This window comes from Marmota marmota, unplaced genomic scaffold (assembly GCF_001458135.2).
Source record: "Marmota marmota marmota unplaced genomic scaffold, marMar, whole genome shotgun sequence".
Taxonomy (NCBI): Eukaryota; Metazoa; Chordata; class Mammalia; order Rodentia; family Sciuridae; genus Marmota; species Marmota marmota.
This window is the reverse complement of record NW_026000242.1, coordinates 22,821,821-22,842,233: the sequence shown is the minus strand read 5'-3', so window position 1 is coordinate 22,842,233 and position 20,413 is coordinate 22,821,821. Positions and strand designations below refer to the sequence as shown.

The window sequence follows — 20,413 nt, the reverse complement described above, 5'->3', positions numbered from 1 at the left end:
GAGAGAGAGAGAGAGAGAGAGAGAGAGAGAGAGAGAGAGAGAGAGAATTTTTTAATATTTATTTTTCAGTTATCGGCGGACATAACATCTTTGTTTGTATGTGGTGCTGAGGATCCAATCCGGGCCGCACGCATGCCAGGCCAGCGCGCTACCGCTTGAGCCACATCCCCAGCCCCCTTCCTTTTGATTTTTGATAATTATTTCCTCATAGCACTTCATAGCTTTTTTTTTTTTTTCTTCACAGCCCATGATTGATAACAAGAAGTTAACTGAATCTGATTTTCATGGTTTTATAGCTAATTCTCTTTTTTCTTTCTGGATTTTTGTTTTATTTTTCTCTGTGATTTTGGGTGTTCTGCATTTTTATTATGATGTGCGTGGGGATCCATCCTTCTTTGTGGTTTTTTATTTGTTTGTTTGTTTTGTTTTTTAAATCTGGTCTCCCTGAATCTTAAAATTGTTAACTTTTATCAGTTTCTTAAAATCTTATCAATTATCTCTATCTTTGTATATTGCCTCAACCCATTCTCTCTTTTTCTAGAAATCTGATTAGACATACTTAATTATGGGCTCACTAAAACCCTTGTTCAGTTCATCTTCTTTTTTAACTTTCTGTTTGCCTTTCTGGGATTCTTTCTAGATAACTTCTTCATTTCTCTTGTTTCTCTTCTTTCTCATGGTACCAATTCTTTTATTTTTTTAAAGACCATGTATATACATGTGTGTGTGCATGCATGTGTGTGTCTGAAAAGTCAAATATTTGAAGTCTTTGCATATTGATTCTGACATTCATTATTTCTCTCGACTCTCACAGAGACTTGTTTTATCATATGTTTTGTAAATATTGACTATGGATTTTTTCACTCAGATTTTCTTTTGCCTTTCCATCCAAATCCACAGTTTAAGACTGAAATTTTTAATTTACTTTTCTCTGAGTAGAATTTCTTTCTGGAGAGAGATCTATTTGGGAACTACACATTTGGATTCTCCTATTTGAATATCTACCCGTGGGGATCTAGAACCTATGTTTAGGTATCTACTTTCAGAGTAGCCAAGAACATCATCCTGAAGTTTATCGGAATTTGGGAAGTGACCTAACAGTAAAAGTTAACTTCAATTTTCAAACTGTTGCTCTGATTTAGCTTTGACTTCTGGTGGTTTAATTTTTTTCTTTCTAAATATTTTATTAAGGTTTTTATGAACACTTTATAATATTTTGAATATTGCCTTAAGAAGGAAGTTTAGTTATTAGAAACAGTTCTCAAATTAATAGAAAGAGAAATCTATTACCACCTGGCCATGGACAAGTACTCTGGATCCCAACACGGCACAAGGCCTGTCTGTCTTTACATGGTGGCAGGTGTAGTGACCCTGTCCTGGTGTCAGTTGGGAACCATGACCTTTGGTGGATGGCTGATTTCTAAAGTAATTGTCTTTTTTTCCAGCTCTAATCAAGACTTAAGTAAACTACTGAGCCATAAATAATCGTCAACTATATTTTTCTCTACTTTTATGTTTTAACTACAATGATAAAGTTGACTTAATGTCTCAGAAGACTGGTGCTATTCCTTATTAAATTCTTGCTGGATTTTCTTCCACAAGGGCAAGTTCTGTTGGGGTCAAAAGTTGATCTTAGATTAAAATGAATGAGAGAAATAGATTTTCACTATGCTAAACAACATACAATAGAAAATCATGAAGAATATCTCTAAAACATGTAACAATGGTGAACTCAGGTTCCCTGCTACATCCCAGAGCATCTTGTCAGGGTACAGAACTGTCATTTGTTTCATTGTGGTTCACAGTATCATAATTCAGTCTAGTTATATTTAAGAGCCAAAATTCTGTCTACCCACTTCCTGACACTGTTGCTTGGCCTTCAAGAGATATATGATAGCAATTATAACACAAACACACATTTTTATTTGTATTTTATTTTTTTCTACATCTCTGTTGCATCTTATTGTCTATTGATTTGCCCAGGTGCATTGAGCTAGAGAACATCAAGGTTATCTAGAACACAACTCCCGTCAAAAGCATATTTTATGTTCCTTCTCTGTGAACCCTATTCTGACCTTACACATACCTTAAGAGATATCTTTCATGAAAAGATGCCATTAGCTCCAGTCTCAGGGAAAACTTCTGGTTTAGATGGAGCATACAGTTTCCAGAAAAAAAAAAGAGATCTTTCATAATTTTACTTCCTTCACCAAAATTTATGCCCAAGTATCTCATGTAATAGTTCTGACATATACAAACTGAATAGAGACATTTTTATTTAACCTCTACTTTTCCAATTTGCCAGAATAACTAACATCCTTTATTACTTCCATAAATAAAAATAACTCAAAACAAATGAAATGTTCATATCTAAGCAGATTTACCTCTATAATTAACTAGCTACCTCACTGTAAGTTGGTAAGTTGTATGACTACCAAGACTCAGTGTGCTTGTGTCTAAAGTCTGTTTGTGCAGACTGCACATGTAGTTGTAATTGTGTTATTTAAATAAGCATTATGAAAATCCTAGAATTATGAAGGTACAATAGTAAGAGTATTTGGATAAAATAAATAAATAAAAGTGAGAATGTGTCCACCAAAATATTCCTAATTAGGAACACTCCTTTTTAAAAGTTCATTTTAGTTATATAAAATACTGGTATACACTCTGACATAATCAGAGCATGGAACATAACCTGTTCCAATTCAGTCCTCAGCACTTCCCCGCCCCCACAACTGTTCCCCTCCCTCCCCTCCACTTATCCCTCTTCAACCCATTTACAATTTGCTTTTTTTTTTTTTTCATTAGTGTCCTGTAGATACACCTGAGGCTGGGACCTACTGTGCTACATCCTCCTATACACATATTAAAATCTGATTGCATTCATTCCTCTGTTCTTCCCTTTTCCTATCACATCTTTCTCATCTTCAATCCCTTTTGTCTAGGAATATAAAAAAAATTATTAGCCAGATGACAACATTTAAGGTATGCATGTTTGAGTTGTTTTTAAATATTTTTATTAACTCAATTAGTCTCAATTAGGGCAGATAAAATGGCTCTAGAGACTGTTGGAGGGATTGCTGGTAATCCTGTGTGAGATGAGACAGCTTAAGGGTTAACAGAGTTCTCACCCCAACTCTGTCTTTACTAGGTAAATATCTATAAAATATCTTGGATAAATTATCTTTATTCATAAGACATTACCAGAAGATGGACAGTGAAGGGCTTAGCACAATGTTACAAGTGCTACAGAAATATGAGAAACAGTGGTATCTTTCTTCTTATACTAAATAATGTGCTCACTGTAGGCTACAGCTTATTCAATCATTGTTATCTAAAATAGAGTAAATGAACACCTACTGAATGCCACTCATTTTCTAGAAGTTAAATCTATGAAGATAAATGAGACAGACATCATTACTTTCATGTATATGACACTGAGTAGGAGAAAAAGATAATAAATACACAGATAAAAGTGTAACCTTAGACACCAAAAATTACTAAGAAGAAAAATAAGAGGGAAAATTGGTGACAGGGCTAGCAGGAAGTGGCTTGCTTTAAAGAGAGGGATCAAGAAGGGCCTCTAGAAGGTTAAAGGATCAATTTTTGATGATTTACAACTGTAAGGTAGAAAAAGGAGTGATTTTGGAGATGTCCAGAAAGAAGACACAGGAATGCCTGGCCAATTTAAAAATCAGCAAGAAACTGAGTCTGAGAATGAAGTAAGTTCAGGATGTTTAGAAAATGAAGACAGAAAGGTGGCATCAGAGTGCATATGGCCCTGTAAACAATATTAAGTATTTGGGGTTTTATTTTAAGAGCAAAACACAGAAATATGGTACAATCTGATTTATGTTCTAAAATATAATTTTAACTGCTGTATGACAATTGCCCACAAGGCACCACCCCATATAGAACTGGGGAGAAGTCAGCAGTCAATAATAAACATCCCTCCCCCTCTCTGTTTTCACATATGTCATTGAAAGAGGTCTCCTTTGCGGATCTTTAAGAGAAAGACTAACTTGTAGTTAAGTGATAATATATTATTACCTCATTTATTTTATATAGCATATAACTAGCTCTCTTAAGATGTGATGTTTTTAAATGCTTGTTCAGGCCGTCAAACCCCACAATGTATTTGTTCTTTATAATTTGTAACTGAAACCTGATACAATGATTACTTATTATACTTTGCTTACAAATAACTGCAATAATTCAGGGAAATGCAGAGAAATAGGTCATTCCAATCAGTGGTCTTTACATATCACATGTGATAATGGGTATATATTCTAAGCACTGAAACAAATTATTTTAAAAAAATTGAAGGCTTTTAAAATATGTTTCTGATTGGTAGTTTCCAAATTAGTATTGCTGGCTTTTCAATCTCTCTGTGAACAACAGTGTAATATTTACCTGTTAATCTCCAATAAGGCATTTCTAAATACATACCATTCTGATTTACTAAGGTGACATTTGTTTACTGATTATAATTTAATCTGGCATCTAGAAGGAATTTAATATGTGTGATAAATTACCTTTCATTATTAGTTTGATATAGTAATTTTCTTAAAGTCATAGGATAAATGTGTTTTGAGGGAAAGCATATAAAAGGTTCACATATCCAGAGTTTTGAGACTGTTACATATACCTTTTACTTTAATCAACGAGAGAGAAGCTGGGTGCTGTGGCACACACCTGTAATCCCAATGGTGAGGGAGGTGGAAGCAGGAGGATTGTGAGTTCAAAGCCAGCCTCAGCAACTGCAAGGTGCTTAGCAACTCAGTGAGACCCTGTCTCCAAGTAAAATAGAAAAAATAAGGCTGGGGATGTGGCTTAGTAGTTGAGTGCCCCTGAATTGAATTCCTGGTATCTTCCCCTCCAGCTTGGGAGAGGGGAGAGAGAGAGAGAGAATAAAAAAGGAAAAAAGGAAGAAAGAATGTGATTTATATATCTTAAAATGAGCAAGTCAGCTTTCTCTTAGACAAAATTTCTAACATAATCAACTAATAAGCAGGGAAATATTTATTTTGGCTCATGGTTTTCGAAGTTTTAATGCATAGTTAATTGGTCCACTGATTTCCGGTCTGTGACAAAGCAGTAGTACCTCATGGCAGGGAGCACATTTGGTGGAACAAGCTGCTCACCTCCTGGTATGCCAGGAAGCAAGGAGAGAGAAGGGGGATGAAGGGGACCTTCAAGGGCATGCCCCCAATGACCTATTCTTTCCCACTTGGCTCCCACCTGCTGAAGTTTCCACCACTCACCAATATCATCACAGGAAGACAGTTAAGCTTCAATACATTGGTCTTTGGAGAACATTTGAGATCCAAACCATAGCACATTGTTTCATAAGAATGTATGGTATTTTGTGTGTTTAATCCCTCAGAACCAAGTATTGATGCTTGAGAATACACACACACACACATACACACACACACATTTTCTTTTCTAAAGAGCTTTTACTATAAAATGGATTTCTTAGCAATCAAATCCAATCTACCATCATTTATATTAGAGAATAAGGAAAAAAAAATGTCTGGAGTATACATGTAAAGACTCTTTCAAAACAGCCCACACAACATCTTATCAGAGAGGCTTTGCCTAAACCTGTTTCAAAGTTACCCTCTCTCCTCTGGTGGTGAGACCACCAGAAGGCCAATGACTGCCTTGCCATTTTACTGAAGATCCTGCTCTACTATTCCCAGCTCCTGCCATCTTTAGGAATCAGCTCTTCTTTACATAGCTCTTTTACTATGTAACACTTATGGCATCCTGCTGGTGGCTCTCTATGATGTTCCCCTTCTGTGTCTGTAGAATGCAGAGGAGCACACATGTATGTGGATTTTCTCTTCAACATTCCCAATGCATAGCACACAGCGCTCCAGGAGTATTAGCATTTTTGATGATAAATGTTTAAGACAACAGAGAATACTGAGACATTGATAATAGAGAAAGGAAGGACAATTTGGGGGGACATGGGAATGAGCAGAAGCTCATCAAACAAGTTTGAGTTTACTCAAAACTATATTACATTCACAGGACTCACATTCAAGGAAGGACAATTTTCTTATGAAATGATAATTAACTTATTCAAATATGCTGTTCTCATGAATTATAATTATAGTTCTAGCAAACTTCGAGTTTCTTCAGTTGCTGCATGGGATATGTTCATTTTATTTTATTTTATTTTTCGTTTCTGGTAAAGAGCAGTTTATAAATAATAAAAATGTTCTAAACTGTAAAAATTATCTATGAGGCCATTTTTTGTGCTTTAAATTGTACTTGTTTCTGATATTTATTCAGGACAAAATAAAAAGCAGTGGAAAGTTTCTTTCTGATGAGAGGTAGTTAAAAATAAATCAGCCATTATTAACTTTTAACTTTCTTCTCTACTAGTGATCCATATCCATGAAATTAAAAAGACTATCAAGGCATATATTTTAAAATATCAATGAAATGGAACTAGCTTTATTCAGGTAGAAGAATTAACAAGAGACTCCCTATTTTAGTATAATTATATTAAATTGTAAGTAAGTAAGGGGAAGAATGCTTGTCTATATTTTTAAACTATTCCTTAAAGATAGACATAACCTGGACGCCTAAGTCAATAAAGAAGGGTCACACCAAGAAAGCAGTTATTGTATAAAAATCGTCAACATACTGGGCAATTATTTCTCAATTGAGTCATCTTTGGCCAAGAGAATCACAGCTAGCACCCCAAAAATCTGAAACTGCTTACATAGGACAGAAATTTCCAATATGTATTTGTCAAGTTCTTACAGAAAGTTCAGTGTTAGAATTTTATATTCTTTTACACTTATTCTATCATTCAGGAAAAAATGAAATTAAGGATATTAATGTGTTATACCGGTTATTGTTATAAAAGTGGCATTAAACAAAGATATTAAATATTCATGAAAATCCTTATTTCCCTTAGGTTCTGGCTAGCAAAAGATGCTGAGAGAAATAACTCACCAAAGGAGGGAACTCTAACAAGTACAGATAATCACAGGAGTTATAAACAAAGGCAGTTGACATTAATAATTAAATGAGAAGTATTCCCTGTGGAGTTTACAGGCACAATGTGTAAAATCACTTGGCTAACTGATCATTAGTTATGTTCTAGAGCAGAGGAGCATATATTAATGTAACTGGTTCCTCTATCCTATTTTTCTAGTACAATAATTTGTCTAATGTAATAAATATGGCTATTATACATTCTCTGTGAGGAAAAATTATCCCCATTAGAACCTGATGTTTTTACTATCTGTAAGGGAATATCCTACATAAATAAATGTGATAGTGAGACTTTATCACTTCTCTGAAGTTTTTGTGCTGTGCATTAATTGAGTTGTAACAGAAACTATTTTATTGTGGTCAATGTTCAAGTGTATATTCATCTGACCTTTCCACTTATGTTATTTATCATGTTAGGAGATTTTTGTGTTGTTGTGTCATTTATTTTCTCTGTTTTTGAAAGTTGTTATCTATTACAACAGGGCAATCTTTAATGAAGAAATATCAGCACTGATAGACACGCTGGAGCACACAAGATTCCAGTGACCCAGGATGGCCTCCTTTTGGACACTAATTCTGTTTCTCTCAGTCACCGGGTGTCTTTCAGGTAAAAGGCCTGCCTAATTATTTAATTTTCTGAGTATCAATTAACAGAACTATATTCAAGATCTTATTTACAAAATGTCCTCTGGTGTTTGTTAAAGTTTATATTAATTTTTATATCTTTCAGCAAGAGAAAGACAAAACATCCCTTAAATTTCTGTTAGCAGAGCAAAAAGTCATATACAATTCAATATTATAAAAATATGTAATAACATCAAAATATATAATATAAAACAATACAAAAACTATAAATATTAATAATATAAGTATCTACTTCATTGATTTTTGTTTACAATCAAAGCCATTGTTGGCTTTCAGGAAACTTGGTTTTGTGTGCATATATGTACATATATATATTTATATTTATATCAAGTCATTATAAAAGTTACATTATAATAACTACAATGCTAAATTTCACCATATAAAAACAGAATAATGGCTTTACATTATATATGTATTATATATTTTTATATATTAGATATTTATATATGTATATAAAGAGACACATATAAATATATATGATGTTATTTAAAAGAACCTGTACCAATGTATTTTTATTTAGTGTCTTAGCTTCCCTAACATTGTTTTGTTCAGTATTATTGTTCTGCATCTTGGATATAAAGTGTGATCTTTTATTTGGCAAAAGTAGTTTATGAGCTGGTGTAGAGGCACACACCTCTAATCTCAGAGACTCAGGAAGCAGAGACAAGAGGATGTGAAGTTCAAGGTCACCCTCAGCAACATAGTAATGCCCTAAGCAACTTGCTGAGATGGTGTCTCAAAATGAAAATGGAAAAGGACTGGAGGTATAGTTCAGTGGTATCAATCCCCAGGAACTAAAATAAATAAATAAATAAATAATAAAAATAAAAGCAGTTTATGTTCTTTGGACTATGACAACAATTAAGATGGCAGAGTTTATTGTTTTTAATGTCAAGAAATTGAATTGCAGTAATAATTTAAATACTATGCACATAATAATTATAGCTTGATTTGATCTAACTCAATGTCTTTATTAAAAATAAAATTTAAGTAACATATAATAAGGGGGTCTGAAAATGTAATTATTTATAATTCTAAAATGAATGATTGCTTTAATTTTAAGGATATTTGTAATGTTTTAAGTATACTGAACTTAATTTTAATATAATAAGATATTTACTTTGATATATATAAGGTAATTCAGTACTCTGCAAATACTAAATGTAAATATGCATATGTAACATATGCATACATATAATAATGCATAGCATATATATGCATGAAAATGGGTATAATATAGACTACATGGCCATATGAAGTACAGAGCATGCATTTTATAGATGACCACAAATAGCCTTAACATTTATATCTTGTTATATTACTATGCAACAAAAATTGACTATACTAAATTTTTTTTTTTGTTTAAAAGCATGAAACACATTCTCCTAGCAACTTAACCTTTTCTGCATTGGGTGTCATTAAGAAAACTGCAGATTGTCCAAAAAAAAAAAGAACAGATAGCAGAACAAACCCGGATAGAATGTATTATAAATTACTTTCAGAATCACTTGAACCATATTTTTAGCATTCTAATTTTATAGCAGATATTCTTTGTCTTTCATAAAATGTTTACTATTTGTGAAATACTACCAATGTAAATTCAACTCTCTCTCTCTCTCTCTCAATATATATATATAAATTTTTTTAAGAACTTNAAAAATATATATATATATATATATATATATATATATATATATATATATATATATATATATGATGTGTGGTTTTCCATAACATCAAAGATAATCTTTAACTTACTATCAGATTGTGCTCCAAAATCTTGTTTGAAACCTAATAGAATTTCTTTAAGTACAGAGATAAATTTAACCTTTCAGTCACAAATTGTGTATATGTTGTCGCATCTAAAACATGCATGAATATATCTAAATGCTTTAAAAGATAGGTAAAAACCTCTTCCATCTTTTAATACTGGTCCTTGAAAGGATCAGTTTTCAAGAAATTAAATAACTGCAAAGTAACACAGTAAATAATTATGAATGTATTGTATTAATTTTATAAGCTGAAGACAGTGCTTATAAAAAATGGGTAAAGTAAGTAAGAGATGTGAAAGATAAAATGTTGGTAGACAGGTCTGTGGTGACATAAAAAGGTGTGCAATTACAAAGACATTGAAAGTTAAATGAAACTTACAGTTCATCAACATTATGGTTACTTAAAAAATTAAATAAAGGAGTCTATGGATATTTTGTCCTATCTCAGGTTTTTTCTTTCAGCACAGTATTACTATCTGATGATTTTTTCTATTTCTCTCTCATCTTCTCAATGTCATTCTACATTTAAACTCACAAACTAACTGATAGGGATAGAAGTAGGGTTTTGAGATGAAATTAAAAATGCCCAGTTTTAACTTCAAAAACAGTCAATAGATTTTGTTTGTTTGGTTTTAGTTCTATGTTCATGCAATATTTTGATTCACTTTCACTACTGTCCAGTGTTTCTATTTATAAATTGAAATGCTAGATAAAGGGAAAGGTAATAGTCTAAGTAACAGTCCTATTTTTTTTTTCTCTCTTGTACTGGCCCAACACTATTTTCCCAAATAAACTCCCTCCAAGAGAGGCATTATATTGCGGTTGTGGAAAGAGAAGCAGACTCAGCCTGAAGTGGGGTCTGTAATTGCCAGGTCCCCAGCTCATGTGGCTACCCAGTTGTTATTCTTCCAGGGCGTAAACAAGACTGTTAAAGATAGCAATAATTAGAGTGATTTGAGGTAAGTGGTATTTCAAACATAATAAGCAAAGCAGAAAGATAAGAGGAAAACAAAGGAAATTTGTAATTATTACATGGAATCTAATCTTTAGTTATCATACCTGCATTTAAGATGGAGCAAATACATCAGTTATTTTTTAAACAGATTAATTTTAGCTCTTCTGTATACATCTGTGAAAATTAAGTCTATTCAATGTGAAAGAATCCGTTTTCAAAAATGAAAACTGATCTTTATTCTTTTATTTTATCATATTATTCTGGAAGTAGAGGTCCTATTCTTCTCTCATTACTTGGTCAATACTTATACTTAATATTTACTTCACTGTTTAATAATTTGATATTTTATTTTTTTGATTTTTTAAATCACTGCTTTAAATTGTGAATATCACAATGTGGGCTTATTTGACACCCAAGTCAGTCGATGGCTGTTACAGAAATGAGGGTAAGGAAACTCTAGGTCTTGAGCACATTTTATGTGGTTGCTCTGTTTGAAACAGAAAATTTGATTGAAGAGATATGAGAAAACCCAGAATTTACTTATGTTTCCTTTATTTATTCAGTTTCCTGTTTGCTTGTTTTTAATACTAGGGATTAAACCCAGGGGCACTCAACTACTGAGCCACATTCCCAGTGCCCGCCTTTTTAAAATTTTATTTAAAGACAAGATCTCACTGAGTTATTTAGGCCCTCACTGAGTTGCTGAGGCTGGCATTGAACTTGTGATCCCCTTGCCTCAGCCTCCCAAGCCACTAGGATTACAGGCATACACCACAGTGCATTATTTATTCAGTTTTTAAATGAATGGGTTATTTTTTTCTTTCTTTTTTAAATTTATTTCTTACATACATGACAATAGAGGAGTGCATTACATTCATAATTATACATTCACAGCACAATTTTTTGTAACTCTGTATATAAAGTATGATCACACCAAATTATGCCATTATACATGAGCTCTCTTATTTTTTTTTGCATACAATTCTTAATACACCTTTATACCACTATTTATCATATCTCTGTTTGTATATAAGATATGTTGACACCAAATTCACATCTTCATAATGAATGGGTTATTTTAGGAGTGTTTAAGAAATATAAAAGAATTATTACAATCCTATGTTTTTTAACTGGATAATGAGGATAATGAAGATTGGGCAACTTTCACAAAACCTACAACCTTATATTCAAAATAGATCCACAAGTAAAATAAGATACCACCACACACATCAAAATGACTACAATAACAACAAAAAATTAACAATAGAAACAATGTCAAATGCTTACAAGGATCTGGGGGAGCAATAGGAACTCTCATTTATTGATAACGAGAATGTAGAATGGTGTAGTCACTTTAAAAATGGCAATTTCTTACAGAGAGAAAGCTCAAATGATGAAGCAATTGAGTTCCTAGGCATTTATCTAACTCATTTGAACATAGTTACAATTATTATGTGTCAAACAAAAAAAATCATGTCCAAACATAAACCTCTCTATAAATATTTATGGTAGTCTTATTAATAATAATTGAAAACTAGAAACAAAGGTGTCCTTCAATAAATGACTGTATAAACTAACTGTGAAATCCAAATAATGGAGTACTGTTCAGTGATTTAAACAGTGATAAAAAAGAATGAATTATAAATCATATAAACACATGGATGATTCCTATGTGCCTGTTGCTCATTGAAAGAAGTTACTCAGAATAGATTTCATACTATATGTTTCTATTTCTGTTACTTTTTGAAAAGGGAAAATCTACAGACAAGCAAGTCAGTGATTGCTGGTTCAGGATGATTGGATGAGTAAATGGAGCAAAGGGCATTTTTTTTTTTTTAAGATGGTGAAAGTACTCTGTATAAAACAGTAATGAAAAAGGCATGATGTTATGCACTTATCAAAACCATATAGAACTTTCTATCATAGAGTGAACCTTAATGTGTGCAAATTAAATAGAAATAGTTTAGGAGATAAGAAGTACCTAAAACAGAACTTATGAAAAATAATCAAACTATATTACCAATGTATGAAGCAAGCTTGAATTAGGAGAATGTGGGGGTAAAGGTGACCTAAGTAACTTCTGAAATGAGTTTACAGAACTAAGGGCAAAAGGTACTGTACTTAAGCATGGTACTCTGTTTTATAATATTGTTTAGCATTTCTGAAGCCAACATAAATGCATACTAGAATTGAACAATTAAGCCAAGGCTAGCAGATGGTAGAGGCCAGATTTCTCACTGTTGGAGTGGATAGTTACATTTCAAGCAAAGGGTAAGGCTTAGAATCTTGCACATGGTGATTAATTGGGGTTGGAGACATTAGAATAAATTCATATTTGGCTCAAGATAGATGTAGATGCTTACATATAAAAGTCCAGTTGAAAAGGCTTAGAAGCAATGCATCCCAACAGAAACCAGCACACATGGTGTTAAAATCTTGCTTTCTAACACCCATTTTTGCCTAAAGGAGCCAGGGCTCTTCAATAAATGATGATTCTAGGACTGGGATGGAAAACAAATAAATCGTAAAATATTATCCTGTAGTGCCAGGAAATAAGAAAGTGCTAAAACAAATTAGCAAATTTAAAGAATAGAAAAAGCTCAGTGTTGCCAATATGATACAAGAAACAACGGAAAGAGTTCCCATTAGCCAAAACTTGAACAATTTGGGCAGCAAAATAAATAAAAAAAGAATTAGGTTATAATTTAAATAATAAAAATACCCACAAGTTCATAATTATGAAAATAAAAGATTGAATAAATAAATGAATTGGGAGAACAGACAAATCTTCATGTAGATGAATTTCAAATAATTTATGTAGACACTTCCTCGTTGAAGAGGTTGTGGAATATTCTCCCCTTAAGAAGGAACTTCACAGAGTAACTTGCCAAAGTACTCTTCAAAGTGTACAGAATAGAAAAGAGGCTAAAAAGACTAATTTTCCCATGGGTGAGCCTGGTCATCAGTGCCTCAGCCAGAGACGATCAAAGTCAAGTTTAGTAGGGATATCATTTAATAAAATTTACACTTGATAAAATGAAATGAGAATGACGCCTCATTCCTGTGGTTTTTCTTCCCCAAATCCATAATCCCAGACAAACCATGAGAAAAAATATGATGAGAAAAATTCCAACTAAGGGGCATTGTAAAACACCTGACTAGTATTCTTTAAAGCTTCCAATGTCATTGAAAATAAAGAAAATTGGAGAAACTATCACAGAAAAAAAACATTAGGAAAGATGACAACTAAATATAAGGTATCCTGGATAGGATTCCATTACAGAAAAAAGAACACTAAATTAATACTAGGGAAATCTGAGTGAAATGAGAACATTGGTGATGGGGCTCAGGACACTCCACCCCAAAGTATGTCTGCAGGAGATCATAATATGCCACCCCCAAATATATCTTTTGGCATCTTAAAATATTTTGAGTTGGTTATTTTGAGAAATTGCAGACACAGGAGTACTTCTGCAAAGTTGCTTTATTGTAAGACAAATTTACATCTATAAAGGAAACACATCCATTTGTGAGAGGTTTGACAGGGTAAGATTGGATGGTCTTATCAGGGTTCACACTGCTGGTGAGTGACTCCTTGTTAGCAAATGTGAGAAACAGAAAGTATGGTAGCCATTTTAATTATAACCCTTCCCTTTGCCCACCTTTTTTTTTTTTTTTTTTTTTTTTTGAGATCAAGGATTGAACCCAGGTGTACTTAACCACTAAGGTTCATCACAGCCCTTCTTACATTTTACTTAGAGACAGGGTCTTGGTAAGTTGCTTAGACGTTTGCTAAGTTACTAAGGCTGATTTTGAACTTTTGATCCTGACTCAGCCTCGTATTTTAGTTGTGTACCAGGCCCCAATTTTAAAATTATCCAATCACATAGATTCTAACCCCAAGTTCCTCTAATCAGGGCAAAGGGCAGCACTACCTTAGGGATACAAGCAGGCAAAATGCACAGGTGCACTTTGCTAACCTGGTTCTGTAGCATGCCCTTCTGTCAGAAGTAAATCTTGCTTTGCTCGCTCACTTTCGAGAAATTGTTTGATTTCTTTCCACACATGGGTATTTCTAACAGGGAAGAGACTTAGGAGTATGCTAGTCTCATCTCCAACCATCCAGCAGACTAACTTGGGGTCTTTTAGGTGATTGTGCTTGCAGGTTCCCAGGTACAGCAGAAAAAAGTGTAAACCCCAATCTGCAAGCACTTTTCAAGCCTGTTTTATGTTTGCCCCTGTATTATTGGTCAAAGCAAATCCCATGGGCCAAAGCCTGAATCAATGAGTAGAAAAGTAAGTTCAAATTCTTGAAAAGAGTATTTCCAAATCTCATTGCAAAGAATACACATATAGCAATAAAAAATGTTTATTTGTAGTTCCTCACATAAGTATATATTTCTGTGTTATGGCTTGGATGTGAGTTATCTCCCAAAAGCTCACATGTACAAGAAGGTTCAGAAGAGAAATGATTAGGTTGTGATTGCCTTAATCCAATCGGTGATTAATCCCCTGGTAGGGATTAATTTAGAGGTAATTGAAATCTTAGGGTATGGTTGGAGGAGGTGGAACTTGGGGGCATGGCTTCAGGGTGTATGTATGTATCTGGTGAGCAGAGTCTCTCTCTCTGTTTTCTGATCATCATGTGAGCTGCTTCCCTCCATTACACTCTTCTGTCATGATGTTGTGGCCTCACCTCAAGCCCGGAGAAATGGGGCCTGCTGTCTGTGGACTGAGACATCTGAAACCGTGAGCCCCCAAATAAACTTTTCTCCTCTAAAGTTGTTGTGGTTGGGTCCTTTAGTCACAGAAGCAAAAAGCTGACTAAAACATTCTGTGATTGTTTCATCTGTAAATAGTAACAATTCTAACTATTCTTAGTAAACAGTAAAGAATGAATATTTCTCTGCATTCTTATTTCAGGTATATTAGCAAATAGAAAATTGTGACATAACCTTATTAGGTGAGCTTACAAATGCTTTTAAAATCAGTAAATTTATTTTCATCAATCAAAATTAACTTCAATAAAAGCTAAGCTTTTAGATTTATTATATGAAACCATTTGGAGGGAATCATAATTACTATTGACAATTTATGAATATGTACATGGGGGCTCAATACATTTTAATTTTTACTCTGTAAAAAGTCATATTGTCGCTATATTTCAAAATTATACTTTAAGAATCTCTATGTGCAGAGGTAACAATTGGAAGGAGACAATTTAACCACACTTTATATATTTTGAATTTAAAATCAAATTTCCTGACATATAGCTCTTTACAAATTGATTTTCACTCAGTGTCCATAGTCAAAGGAACAACATCAAAAAATAAAATGTTTAAATTGACCTAGTCTGTTATGCAGAATACCCCATGTAATAGGTTTTTCAATCATCATAGTCCTTTGGTCTGTGGCTATCAATTATGATTTCTTTAGAATAGTTTAACAATTGGAGGATATCTTAATAGTATTTATTATAAGTAGGTTCTTTTCTGTGAAATGTAAATCGGTCCTTATTGGTGAAGCGTGAAAACATACACATCTGTGTAGGTTATACACAGTAGTCTGGCTTGGTAATAATAACAGTGTTGCCTTTAACAGGAGCAGCTTTATGAGAGTAAAGAACAATTGGAGTTGTTTTTGACTTGTTAGCATGCACAAAGATTAACAGTTCCATCTCTTTACCTATTATTATGTTTTGTGTCTCCATAAGTTTGCTTAATGTCACGATTTTTTGTTACTTTTACATTTTTTTTTAGCACATGCTTAATTAAACTCTGAACCATAGGTAAGAATTTAGATGGACACACACAGAGAAAAGCAGTGAGTAACCCATTCAATGGAAATCCCAGAGAAGTGTTTTGCATACATGCAATGAAGTCACTGAGATGTGTCTGACTGCTTCTTTTTTTGAGGATGGGTACCAGAGATTGAACCCAAGGCCACTTAACTGAGTCAGATCTCCAGCCTTCTTAATATTTTATGTTGAGACAGGGTCTTGATAAATTGCTTAGGGCCTCAATATATATCTGAGGCTTGCTTTGAACTTTGGATCCTCCTGCTTCAGTCTCCCAAGTCTGTGGATGACAAGTCTGTGCCACTGCATCTGGCTCTGATGCTCCTGCTTCTTCTTCTTTTTTAAAAAAATTTTACTTAGGTTTTTTTTGTTGTTGTTATATATGATAGTAGAATACATTTTGACATATTATATATACATGAAGTACAATCTCCTGTTCTTTTGGTTGTTCAGGATGTGCAATTACATTGGTCTTGTATTCATATATGACTCTAGCAAAGTAATGTTTGCTTCATTCTGCTATCTTTTCTATTCCTATTCCCCCTACTTTCCCTTCATTCCCCCCTATTATCTAATCCAAAGTATTTCTATTCTTCCCTTACCCCCTCCATACTTAAAGTGAATTAGCATCTACATATCAGAGAGAATTTTTGGTCTTTGGATTATTGTGATTGGCTAATTTCATTTAGCATGACATTCTCCAGTTCTATGCATTTACTGGCAAATACCCTAATTTAATTTATCTTTATGGCTGAATAATATTCCATTGTCTATGTAAATCACATTTTCTTTATCCATTCCTCTATTGAAGGGCACCTAGGCTTGTTCCATAGTTTAACTATTGTGAATTCAACTACTATAAACATTGATGTGGCAGTGTCCTTTGGGTATATACTGAGGGTTGGAATAGCTGGATCAAATGGTGGTTCCATTCCAAGTTTTCTTAGGAATATTCATATTGTTTTCCAGAGTGGTTGTACCAATTTGCAGTCCCACCAGCAATGAATGAGTATATTTTTTAAATGTATTTTTTTAGTTGTTGATTGTCCTTTATTTTTTATTTATTTATATGCGGTGCTGAGAATTGAACCCAATGCCTCACACATGCCAGGCAAGTTCACTACCACTGAGCCCCAGCCCCAAGTGTGCTTTTTGCCCCACATCCTCACCAGCATGTATTGTAAGTTGTATTCTTCGTGATTGCCATTTTGACTGGAGTTAGATGGAACCTCAGTGTAGTTTCGACTTGCATTTTTCTAATTGCCAGAGATTCTGAACATTTTTTCATATATGTGTTGACCAACTGTATTTCTTCTGTGAAGTGCCTGTTCAGTCCCTTTGCCCATTTATTGATTGGGATATTTGATTTTATGGTGTTAATTTTTTTTTACTTCTTTATATATCCTGGAGATGAATACTGTATCTGAGGTGCAGGTGGCAAAGATTTTCTCCCATTCTGTAGGCTCTCTGTTCAAAATCTTGATTGTTTCCTCTGCCGTGAAGATTTTTAGTTTGATGCCATCCCATTTGTTGATTCTTGCTTTTACTTCTTGTGCTTTAGGAGTCTTCTTAAGAAATTCCATTCCTAAGCCAACATAATGTAGATTTGGGCCTACATTTTCTTCTTTTAGGTGCAGGGTCGCTGGTCTAATGCCTTGGTCCTTGATCCACTTTGAGTTGAATTTTGTGCTGGGTGAGAGAGGTTTAATTTTATTTTGTTACATAGGTTTTCCAATTTTTCTAGCATCATTTGTTGAAGAGGCTATCTTTTCTCCATTGTATGTTTGTGGTGCCTTTGTCTAGTATTAGATAACTGTATTTAAGTGGGTTTGTCTCTTTGTATTCTAAATTCTGTACCATTGGTCTAATGTCTGTTTTGGTGCCAACATCATGCAATTTTTGTTACTGAAGCTCTGTGGCATAATTTATGGTCTGGTATTGTGATGCCCCTGCTTCACTTTTCTTGCTAAAGACTGCTTTGGCTATTCTGGGTATCTTATTTTTCCAAATGAATTTCATGACTGCTCTTTCTCTTTCTATGAAGAATGTCATGGGAATTTTAATAGGAATTGCATTAAATATGGACAGCACTTTTTGGTAGTATGGACATTTTGACAATATTAATTCTGCCTATCCAAGAACATGGGGATCTTTTGTATTCTAAGGTCTTCTTCAATTTCTTTCTTTAGAGTTCTGTAGTTTTTATTTTAGAGCACCTCTTTTGTTAGATTGATTCCCAAATATTTTATTTTGTTTTTTTGAAACTATTGTGAATGAATTAGTTTTCCTAATTTCTCTTTCAGTGGATTCATCACTGATATATAGGAAAGCATTTGGTTTAGGGATATTAATTTTATATCCTGATACTTTAATGAACTCATTTATGAGTTCTAGAAATTTTCTGGTAGAGTTTTTTTTTTTTGGATCTTCTAAATATAGAATTATGTCATCAGAAAACAGGGATACTTTGAGTTCTTCTCCTATTTGTATCCCTTTAATTTCTTTCTTCCCAATTTTTCTGGCTAGATGTTCAAGGATGATGTTGAATAGAAGTGGTGAAAGAGGACATCCATATCTTGTTCCAATATTTAGAGGGAAATGCTTTCAGTTTTTCTACATATAAAATGATGTTGGCCTTGGCAATAGCTGATACAGTTTTTACAGTTTTAAGGTATGTTCCTAATATCCCTAGTTTTTCTACTTTTCTGTACGTGAATGGGTGCTATATTTTATCCAGTGCTTTTTCTTCATGTATTGAGATAATCATGTGATTCTTATTTTTAAGTCTATTGATGGGATGAATAGTGTTTATTGATTTCTCTGTGTTGAACTAAACTTGCATCCCTTGAATAAACCCCACTTGATAGTGGCACACTATCTTTTTAATATATTTTTATATGTGATTTGACAGTCTATTATTTATTTTTTAAAATTTATTTATTCTAATTTGTTATGCAAGGTAGCAGAATGCATTTCAATTCATAGTATACATATAGAGCACAATTTTTCATTTCTCTGATTGTACACAAAGTAGAGTCACATCATCATTTGTGTCTTCATATGTGTACTTGGAGTAATGATGTCCATCTCATTCCACTATCTTTTCTACCCCTACACCCACTCCTTTCCCCTCCCTCCCCTTTGCCATATCCAAATTTTCTCCATTCCTTACATGCTCCCTCCTACCATCATTATGGATAAGAATACACATATCAGAGAAAACATTTGGCCTTTGGTTTTGAGGATTGGCTTACTTCACATAGCATGATTCTCCAACTCCTTCCATTTACCTGCAAATGCCATGATTTTATTCTCTTTAAGCTGAGTAATTTTCTATTGTGTATATATACCACAGTTTCTTTATTCATTCGTCTATTGAAGGGCATCTATATTGGTTCCACAATTTAGCTATTGTGAATTGTGCTGCTATAAACATTGATATGGGTGTGTCACTGTAGTATGCTGTTTTGAAGTCCTTTGGGTAAAAACAGTGGGATAGTTGGGTCAAATGGTGCTTCCATTCCAAGTTTTCCAAGGAATCTCCATACTGCTTTCCAGATTGGTTGTACTAATTAGCAGTTCTACCAGCAATATATAAGTGTGTCTTTTCCCCCCACATCCTTGCCAACACGTATTGTTGTCTATATTCCAAATAGCTGCCATTCTGAATGGAGTGAGATGAAAGCTTACAGCTGTTTTGATTTTCATTTCTCTAATTGCTAGAAATGTTGAACTTTTTTTCATGCATTTGTTGATCAATTGTATATCATCTTCTGAGAAGTATCTATTCAGTCCCTTAGCCCATTTATTGATTACATTATTTGATTTTTGTGTGTGTGTGTGTGTGTGTGTGTTAAGTGTTTTGAGTTCTTTGTATATCATAGAGATTAGTGCTCTATCTGATGTGTGTGTGGTAATATTTTTCCCATTCCATAGGCTCTCTATTCACATCACAGATTTTTTTTTCTTTTTCTGAGAAGAAGCTTTTCAATTTCAATCCATCCCATTTATTTATTCTTGATTTTTTTTTTTTAATTTTTTATTGTGGGTTGTTCAAAACATTACAAATTTCTTGACATATCATATTCCACACTTTGATTCAAGTGGGTTATGAACTCCCACCTTCACCCCATACACAGATTGCAGAATCACATCAGTTACACATCCATTGATTTACAAATTGCCATCCTAGTGTCTGTTGTGCTCCGCTGCCTTTCCCATCCTCCA

The 20,413-nt window shown here is 33.5% G+C and overlaps 1 protein-coding gene across 1 annotated transcript in view; it reads left to right on the top strand.

Annotated features, from left to right (window-relative positions):
• The window catches only part of Cntn5 (contactin 5), a 1,225,793-nt gene that overhangs the window by 472,047 nt on the left and 733,333 nt on the right, over positions 1 to 20,413 (top strand). Inside the window, exon 3 of the mRNA XM_015489961.2 lies at positions 7,500 to 7,624. Within this exon, the coding sequence (XP_015345447.2) occupies positions 7,570 to 7,624 (55 nt within the window). The 5' untranslated portion in view covers positions 7,500 to 7,569. The remainder of the gene's footprint in view (positions 1 to 7,499; positions 7,625 to 20,413) is intronic.